The following is a 9956-nucleotide window of genomic DNA, read 5'->3' on the forward strand; positions in this document are numbered from 1 at the left end:
TTCACCAGTGGCCTCCTTCCCGAGGCAATTCCCTGCTCTCCCCTGCTAGAGGGGCACCCTAAGCCAGGAGTTGCTGGGCAATCCCACGGAGTATAGGGCTTTGGTGGGAGAATTGAATTATCTGGCGACGAACACGCGGCCTGACATTTCATATGCATTGAGCGTTTTGTCCCGGCATATGGCCGCACCCACGAAGACTGCCATGAACTTAGCAACTGGCGTTCTGCGTTACCTAGTGGGGACTCGCGAACTAGGATTGCGTTTTGGGGGTGTTGGCGACGTTGCTATGTCCGGGTACAGTGATTCTGACTGGGCAGGAGACCCAGTTACGCGGCGTTCTACGTCCGGTTACGTATTCACTCTTAATGGGGCTGCGATTAGCTGGAGCAGCCAACTTCAACGTACTGGTAGGAATACCGATCGTTGTGAGATAAACAAATAAGCGCAGTCACCACCCTAAATACCGGCGCTAGCGGAAAACTCGTACATTCCGCGATCTAACTGCACGTACATTCCGCGATCTCACTGCGCCGTCCTGACGATGCCCTAATGTCTATCACTTAGCTACCGGATATGCATCGGTAGCCCATAAGCTTCTGGGGTAAGTCTTCCCCATTAGTCAGGCGCAGACCCGGGGTCAAATCCCCTGGTCGACAACCACACGAGTTGGGAGAGGACCGTTTCCTCAACACGCCCCCTCGGGCCGTATCCCAACGAGTACCAAGTTCATCTGCACACTTCACACAAGGCCCATCGCATCTCGGCAACGTTTGAACTTCACCTCGCCCAGAGCCTTCGTTAGCACATCCGCAACCATCCACTCCGTAGGGCAGTATTCCAACTGCACCTCACCACTATTCACCCTCTCACGCACTATGTGATGCTGCACGTCGATGGCAACGAAAAACTGCCGACAGAAGCATAAGCTGCCGACTCGGTAGGCGTACCAGACCCACCGCTTGCCAACTCGAGAGTCAAGAACGTCGAGGTGACGATAGCCATGTCCGAATCGCCGTCACGCACCAGTAGGGATGTCGTTACCATGCTGAAGCGGCTGGGCAAACCAACAAGCAAAGTGTGTGCCCGCTGATAACGTGTCCTACTCCCAAAAAGTCCAACTGTAGTTGCTTGCAGGCGTCCTATGCCTTCTTCGCGTTAGCTATGTTAGCTACTAGCGTAAGTCGGGGCTCATAACCTGTTAAGAATATGAAGGAGGCAAGGAGACTGGTTGCGATATAAGTATTACAATCAGTAGGTGAGGCATCGCCTATCACGGCGGATTCATCGCCTATCTACCACCTATCTACGTTGGGATAGGACCGCCCCTCAACAAAGTGAAGTTCGAACGGTGCAGAGAAGCTATGGGCGTTGTGTGAAGTGTCCATTGGCGGAGCAAATGTGCTACTGCGAGTTGGGATATGTCCCGAAGGGGCGTGTTGAAGGGCGGTCCTATCCCAAGTAGGTGGTAGTTAGGCAATGAATCCGCCGTGATAGGCGATGCCTCGGAATTGCCTCGACCTTGCCTCGACCTTGCCTCGGGTCTCTCGGCCGCGTATCTCGGACGTGTCCTCAGGTCCAGAGATGGTGGACGACTGTACGATACTTCCGTTGGTATCGGTACATAAGACCAGAGTGGTGCATGTCTTTCTATCTCATCTTAGGATGGATCCGTATTCCTTGACAGGAATCTCCTAAAGTCTTCTTGCCGTTCACCACTAACCCACAGACTATAACTGTATCGCGACCAGTCTCCTTGCCTTCATATTCTTAACAGGTATATTGAGCAGCTATTGGAGCGTCATAAGTTGGTTGACGTCAAGCCGAGGTCTACCCCTTTGCCTCCGGGCTATAGGTACACTCCTACGGGGGACGGAGAAAAGCTGCTGGACAATCCCACGGAGTATAGGGCTTTGGTGGGGGAGTTGAATTACCTAGCGACGAACACGCGGCCTGACATTTCGTTTGCATTGAGCGTTTTGTCCCGGCATATGGCCGCATCCACGAAGAGTGCTATGAACTTAGCAATTGGCGTTCTGCGTTACCTGGCGGGTACTCGCGAACTAGGATTACGTTTTTGGGGTGTTGGCGACATTGAGATGTCCGGTATAGCAATCCTGACTGGGCAGCAGTGTTCGACACCCCGTACGGGGCCCGTAAGTATTTGGCCTTTTTTCGGTATCCCCGTCAGGGCCCGTAGGACTTTTCGGTGGCTCCCGTAAAGATTTTGGGGCGCGAAGCGCCCCGTACGGGGCCGCCCCCGGACAGGCCGAAGGCCGGTTACGGTGACTCCCGTAAAGAATTTAAGGATAATTTATAATTTATAAGATGCCTTACGGGGCCCTGTACGGGAGAGGACGGACCATGTAAAGGATAAGGCCCCACACTTGGCAGGCATAATTCATATTGCAATATGTAACTACACTTTTCATAGTACTTTTATAGCTTCTGGTCTGTAACATCCAGCGATGGCAGACAATGAGTCGTCAGGAGGTGACCAACCACCGCGCTCCAAGAGGCGCGTCACCTTAAAATTGTCGGACCTATGGGGCTCTGGTAAGGTCGCTCATCTATTGTGGGAACGGAGCTGATTGACAAGAACCGCAGGCCTGAAAGTTGACCGAAAGATTTGTGTTATAGGCAACCCTAATGATGATCCTGAGGAGCGTATGATGCGTTTGGCTCAAGTCGCTACAATCCTGCCAACACAGACGGCATGTGTTGAGCGCGGATTTAGCCGGCATCGTATTATTAAGAATCGCCTGACGAACCGGCTAAAGCTGGAAACGGTTGATTCACTACTTCGTGTGGGCATGTTGGGACCTGCTGCTGATACCGGGGCGAAGCCACTGATTGATCAGGCTGCTGGGATCTACTCGCGTAAGGGTTATACAGGCATTATTCACAAGTTGTCTTCTGACGTTAGCAAAATTAATTTGAATCCATACGGAGAGGATGATAATGAGGAGGTTGCGACGGACCCAAAGATTGAAGTACTGGTACAAGCAACATACCCCGCTAGTGATGATGAGGCTTTTAGTGACAGTGACTACGAGACCGACGTAGAACGAGATACCGATGAGTCGTCTGTGGATGAGGATTTTGATGAGGAGGAGGAGGACGCGAAAGAGGAGCAGAAGGGATGGGCGGCCGCGGTGGCCAAGGCGCTTGGCTTTCGCTGAGTGTGCCGTGTCCCCATGTGTAATGGTTCACGGGAAAATAACGAAAATAACGATTTACAGGGCAAAAAAATGCAAAGCGTCACTTTCCACAGCGTTTTAGCCATGGACAGTGTCCCCACAAAGGTTTTGCGGGGTTACGGGGGCCCCCGTAAGGTTTTCGGCTAGTACAGGAGCCTGGTACGGGGGCCCCTCCGTAAGGAAAATTTGGGAGGTTCGGGGGATCCCGCAAGTTTCGGGAAGGTCAGTGTCGAACCCTGCTGGGCAGGAGACCCGGTTACTCGGCGTTCTACTTCCGGCTACGTTTTCACTCTAAATGGGGCTGCGGTTAGCTGAAGCAGTCAACTTCAACGTACTGTGGCGGCTTCGTCGGTGGAGGCCGAGTATCAAGCTACAGCGGCAGCTGTTCGTGAGGCTTTGTGGCTTCGCAAGCTGATGGTCGATTTGGGTTTGCCTGAGAGCGCTATCAAGATTCAAATAGATTCCCAGGGGGCGCTTAGCTTAGGAAATAACCCGATTACGTCTGCTCGGTTGAAGCACATCGACGTACAGCATCACATAGTGTGTGAGAGGGTGAATAGCGGTGAGGTGCAGTTGGAATACTGCCCTACGGAGTGGATGGTTGCGGATGTGCTCACGAAGGCTCTGGGCGAAGTGAAATTCAAGCGTTGCCGAGATGCGATGGGCCTTCTGTGAAGCGTGCTGATGAACCAACCTGGTACTCATTGGGATACAGCCCGAGGTGGCATGTTGAGGAAACGGTCCTCTCCCATCTCGTGTGGTTGTCGATCAGGGGATTTGACTCCGGGTCTGCGCCTGACTATTGGGGAAGACTTACCCCAGAACTTTATGGGGCTACCGATGCATATTCGACAGCTAAGTGATAGACATTTGGGCACCGTCAGGACGGCGCAGTGAGACCGCGGAATGTACGAGTTTACCACTGCACCAGTATTTAGGGTGGTGACTGCGCTTATTTCTTTATCTCACAACGATCGGTATTCCTCAAACGGAATCTCCTAAAGTCGTGCCGAACGCTAATATTACTTTTTACATTACTTGTAACAGTTTATCGTGTTCAGTATCTTCGCCGCCGGCATTCCTTCCAGAATAACAATCAGCATCAGCTGTCACCGTCGCCAATTCTTCAACAGGTTATGAGCCCCGCCTAGCGCCAACAGCTATCGTCTGATTGTTATTTCTATCCCTTATCGACAATGGTCAAGGATAAGCTTGATGAGCCGCTGGACCTCCACAACTACTCCATGTGGCAAATACGGTTTAGCATGATGTGCATGAAGCTTGGGCTTGAGCAGTCTTTGCTCGCCTAGCCGTGCAATGAGGAGCACATTCGTCAATCGCGGAAAGTCATCAACTTGCTTATCAAGAACGTGAAGGATAACCATTTGCCGATGGTCACCGGTGCCGCAAACACGAAGAAGGCTTGGGATGCCTTGAACTCGATGTTAGCTGCCAACAACATCACAACCGGCAGGCGGCTGGCAGAAGTTAAGGCCTGGCTTCTGCTCCCGTCGCGTCCCGGCGCGTCCGGGTTCAAATCCGCATGCCGACCTCTCGGGGTGTTTGAGAGGTGATGAAATGGGAGGTAGCCCCCCATCTTGTGGACGGTGTAGGACGTGATAAAATCAACTCGCGAGCTGACCAGGAACTAAGTTGACGCGCCGTTGATCCGCTAGATTTGGTTGGATGCTGGTGGTGAGTTGCCAAACTCAAAGAGTACACTCTGAAGTCGGATGGGGTGAATGGCTTAGGGTGCCCCTCTAGCAGGGGAGAGCAGGGAATTGCCTCGGGAAGGAGGCCACTGGTGAAGCTTAACCACCCTGTAACAACATCAACAACACCCGCAAGGTGGCTCTACGACAAGAATTCAGCCGCTTCAAGATGGTCGACGGTGAGCCACCTCCGAAGTACTTCGCGCGTGCGAGGCAGCTGCAAACGGACTTGTTGGGTGTCGGCCACGTAATCAACGACTCAGAGCTGGCGTATACCGTCCTAGTTGGTCTACCCAATCGGTACAGTGTGGTGACGACAACGCTACTGATGGCGAACGTCACATATGCATCGAAGCTTTTAGCTATCGAGACGGCAAACGGTGGGTCAGGCAAATCTACCGAGTCGGCAGCCTTTGCATCTGTCAGCGGTTCGACATTCGGCGTTTCTAATTCTGGTTATGGTAGCCGGGGGCCGGCTAACAACAGATTGGGACACAGTCGAAAGCAGACCGTTTGCTACTACTGTAATAAACCTGGGCACATGGTAAAGGACTGCAGGCAGCTTAAAGCGCTCAAGCAGTCGTCAATTTCTGGAAATAAGGGTGGCTACAACAACAGTGGCAGCGGAGCTAGCAGCAGCAAGCCAGGATCCGGTGGATGAGCTAGGGGGCCAGGTGTTCCACGGCAGGTAGCGTTCGTGGCATACAACAACGGCAGGCGGCTGGCAGAAGTTAAGGCCTGGCTTCTGCTCCCGTCGCGTCCCGGCGCGTCCGGGTTCAAATCCGCCTGCCGACCTCTCGGGGTGTTTGAGAGGTGATGAAATGGGAGGTGGCCCCCCATCTTGTGGACGGTGTAGGACGTGATAAAATCAACTCGCGAGCTGACCAGGAACTAAGTTGACGCGCCGTTGATCCGCTAGATTTGGTTGGATGCTGGTGGTGAGTTGCCAAACTCAAAGAGTACACTCTGCAGTCGGATGGGGTGAATGGCTTAGGGTGCCCCTCTAGCAGGGGAGAGCAGGGAACTGCCTCGGGAAGGAGGCCACTGGTGAAGCTTAACCACCCTGTAACAACATCAACAACGAGCGTCCGACGGAATGGTTTCTGGACTCCGCATCTACTCACCATGTCACTTATGACCGATCCGAACAACTCAATGTGCGTGTGTTGGAGCCTTGGGAACGCTTCAGCATTGTGGGCATTAAGGGTCAGTCACTGCGTCCGACAAAGGTTGGATCACTTACCATTCGATCTAATGTCAACGACAATCAATCCATCACATTCAAAAGGGTCTACGTTGACGAGGAGGCGATGGTAAAGATTTTGTCCGTCCGTATCATCGACGATCGCGGAGGTAGCGTCGTCTTCGGTGACGGTCAAGTAAAGGTATACTTGCAAAATCATTTAGTGTTGACCGGTGAATGGGACGGTGATCTCTACCCCATTTGCGATCTCTACCCCATTTGCTATCGAGGTGGAAGTACAGGCACCATCAGGAGGACGCAGAATACGAGCTACAGTGACAACGGACATGGCACAACGTGCACCGCCGTGGATTCCACGATGGAGCGTGCAACACTTTGGCATCGGCGTTACGGACATCTGGGCTACAGCAACCTCGAGGCGTTGCTGCGCCACAATATGGTAATGGGATTTGACGTCGACCAGCACAGCTTTCAGAAAGCCAGTATGTGTGTTTGTAAGACCTGCGTTTTTGCAAAGCAGACACGAGGTCCTTTTCCGCTGACAGGGCACAAGGCAGCCCGACAGACTAGCACTAGTTCACATGGATGGACCTATGCCTGAACCTTTGCCTAGTGGTTCGCGTTACGTGACAACTCTGCTTGATGACCATACCGGTCTTTCAGCTGTTGCGTTTACAGCGACCAAGGAGGAGGTCTATCAGAAGATGGTGGTAATGATAACGGAACTGGAGCGCGCTTCTGGCAGGCAGGTTAAGGAGGTGCGTATGGATTGTGGCGGGGAGTTCATTAACACTCGCACGAAGGGCTATTTCGCGTCCAGGGGCATTGTACATGGAACTACGGTAGGCTACACCCCTGAGCAGAACGGAGCTGCGGAACGTTTGAATCGCACTCTCCTAGAAACAACTAGGGCTATGCTTGTCGAGTCTGGACTACCTAAGTCATTATGGGCGGAAGCGTTGGCGACAGCCAATTACCTCAGGAATGTGTCGCCAACTGCTGGGGCAACTGTCACACCGTATGAAGCTTTCTTCAACGTCCGTCCTAACGTCAGTCACCTTCGAGTTTTTGGGTGCGTCGCCTACGTCCACGTACCTGACGTCAAACACGACAAGTTCAATCCGGTGCGCAGGCGTGGAATACTTGTCGGATACTGGAACGGAGGACAGTACCGTGTGCTGTACGAGGACGGCATTATTGCCGTACTTTCTAACGTTCGCTTTGATGAATCTAACGTCGGCCGGCGGTGTTATGCCGGGGACTCCGATTATGAGTCCGATGCCAACGAGGAGGATTTTCACACTAGCCTGCCTGGTGAGGGATCGCTGCCTAGGGCTGGTGAAGGGATACCAGGTAGCACCGTCGGTGAGGGAATGCCGCACTTGGGTGGCGAGGGGGCGCCGGCTGGGGCTGGACCATCCAGCAGTGTGAACGTGCAAGGTAACAATCAGCCTGATGTGGAAATGGCAGGGACCCGGTATCCAGTTAGAGAACGTAAACACCCTGGCGAATGGTGGCGAAACGAACCTGGTCGCACTGTCACTGGTCGCGTTAACACTGCTTTCTCTGGTGGTATTCCTGAACCTAATTCGTTTGCGGAAGCCATTGCAAGTCCACATGCAGACGACTGGCGGCGTGCGATGGATGAGGAGATCACCGCTTAGATGGCCAACCATACCTGGGAGCTTAAGAAGCCGCCGCCTGGTACACGTTTACTGCCTTGTCGGTGCGTGTATAAGGTGAAGCATGATGCAGACGGTAATGTGGAGCGTTTCAAGGCGCGTTTAGTTGCAAAGGGTTTCGAACAACGCGAGGGGATTGATTATGGGGAGTTGTTTGCCCCTACCTCTCGTGGTTCATCTTTACGTGTTAGCAGTTGCCGCAGCACGGAACATGACGGTGCACCAGCTCGGTGTGTCTACTTGTTGAAGGGCGGTCCTATCCCAATGTAGATAGGTGGTAGTAAGGCGATGAATCTGCCGTGACCGGCAATGCCTCGGCCGTGCCTCGACCTTGCCTCGGGTCTCTCGGCCGTGTATCACGGACGTGTCCTCAGGTCCAGGGATGGTGGACGACTGTACGATACTTCCATTGGTACTGGTATATAAGACGCAAGTTATGCAAGTCTTGGTATCTCATCTTCGGATGGATCGGTATTCCTTCATAGGAATCTCCTAAAGTCTTCTTGCCGTTCACCACTAACCCACAGACTGTAACCCTTATGTCGCGACCAGTCTCCTTGCCTTCATATTCTTAACAGGTTATGAGTCCCGTTTGGGCATGGAGATTAGGAGGGAGAAGTCGGGTGAATTGTTGTTGTCGCAATATTGAGCAGCTATTGGAACGTCACCAGATGTTGGACACCAAGCCACGGTCTACCCTTTGCCTCCGGGTTTTTGGTACACACCTAGGGGGGATAGAGGTGAGCTGCTGGGTAATCCCACGGACTATAGGGCTTTGGTGGGAAAGTTGAACTACGTAGCGACGAACACACGGCCAGACATTCTTATGCATTGAGTGTTTTGTCCCGGCATATGGCCACACCTACGAAGAGTGCCATGAACTTGGCAACTGGCGTTCTGCGTTACCTGGCGGGTACTCGCGAACTAGGATTGCGTTTTGGGGGTGTTGGCGACATTGAGATGTCCGGGTATACCGATTCTGACTGGGCAGGAGACCCGGTTACGCGGCGTTCTACTTCTGGTTACGTGTTCACTCTAAATGGGGCTGCGATTAGCTGGAGCAGCCAGCTTCAACGTACTGTGGCGGCTTCGTGGGTGGAGGCCGAGTACCAAGCTACAGCGGCAGCTGTTCGCGAAGCTTTGTGGCTTTACAAGCTGATGTCTGGTCTGGGTTGACACTACTGCAAATAGCGGTTTAAGGTCCTGGGTTCGATTCCTGGGGAGACCCCCGAATTAGTCGGGAGCGTGAGATTATGGCTAGCTGCTGAGATGTGGAGTTGAGGTCACAGTTGATGGACCAAATTCGCACGCTGGATTGGTGGCGATTGCCGAACCCTCCGTCTCTTCAGGTGTTCGGGTGAATGGATGAGGAGGGGTCCCTGAAGGCTGGATCCGCCGCCTTGGACTTACAGTTCGTATGGCGAAGTACAGTGTGGTAGTGGTGGATGGTGCTATAAGGTGATAAATGATCTAGAACTGACAATGTGATAAAGCGGCCCAGAAGCCTCCCACTCTGTAACATTACAAAATTACAAGCTGATGGTCGATTTGGGCTTGCCTGAAAGCGCGGTGAAAATCCAGATAGACTCCCAGGGGGCGCTTAGCTTGGGAAATAATCTGATTACGTCTGCTCGGTCGAAACACATCGACGTGCAACACCACATAGTGCATGAGAGGGTGAATAGCGGGGAGGTGCAGTTGGAGTACTGCCCTACAGAGTGGATGGTAGCGGATGCGCTCACGAAGGCACTGGGAGAAGTGAAGTTCAAACGGTGCAGAGAAGCTATGGGCATTGTGTGAAGTGCCCAATGGCGGAGCAAATGTGCTACTGCGAGTTGGGATATGTCCCGAGGGGGCGTGTTGAAGGGCGGTCCTATCCCAATGTAGATAGGTGGTAGTTAGGCGATGAATCTGCTGTGACCAGTGATGCCTCGGCCGTGCCTCGACCTTGCCTCGGGTCTCTCGGCCGTGTATCTCGGACGTGTCCTCAGGTCCAGGGATGGTGGACGACTGTACGATACTTCCATTGGTACTGGTATACAAGACGCAAGTTATGCAAGTCTTTGAATCTCATCTTCAGATGGATCGGTTTTCCTTCATAGGAATCTCCTAAAGTCTTCTTGCCGTTCACCACTAACCCACAGACTGTAAACCTTATGTC

At 52.9% G+C, this 9956-nt stretch overlaps 1 protein-coding gene across 1 annotated transcript; it reads left to right on the forward strand.

Annotated features, from left to right (window-relative positions):
* Positions 1 to 2465: 2465 nt before the first annotated feature.
* On the forward strand, positions 2466 to 3179 carry VOLCADRAFT_105595 (uncharacterized protein; the record flags this gene model as incomplete). The annotated part of the gene is made up of 2 exons (XM_002952502.1): positions 2466 to 2553; positions 2605 to 3179. The coding sequence occupies 2 exons, from the start codon at positions 2466 to 2468 to the stop codon at positions 3177 to 3179; spliced, it is 663 nt and encodes a 220-aa protein (XP_002952548.1).
* Positions 3180 to 9956: the final 6777 nt, after the last annotated feature.

Source organism: Volvox carteri (assembly GCF_000143455.1).
Source record: "Volvox carteri f. nagariensis unplaced genomic scaffold VOLCAscaffold_30, whole genome shotgun sequence".
NCBI lineage: Eukaryota > Viridiplantae > Chlorophyta > Chlorophyceae > Chlamydomonadales > Volvocaceae > Volvox > Volvox carteri.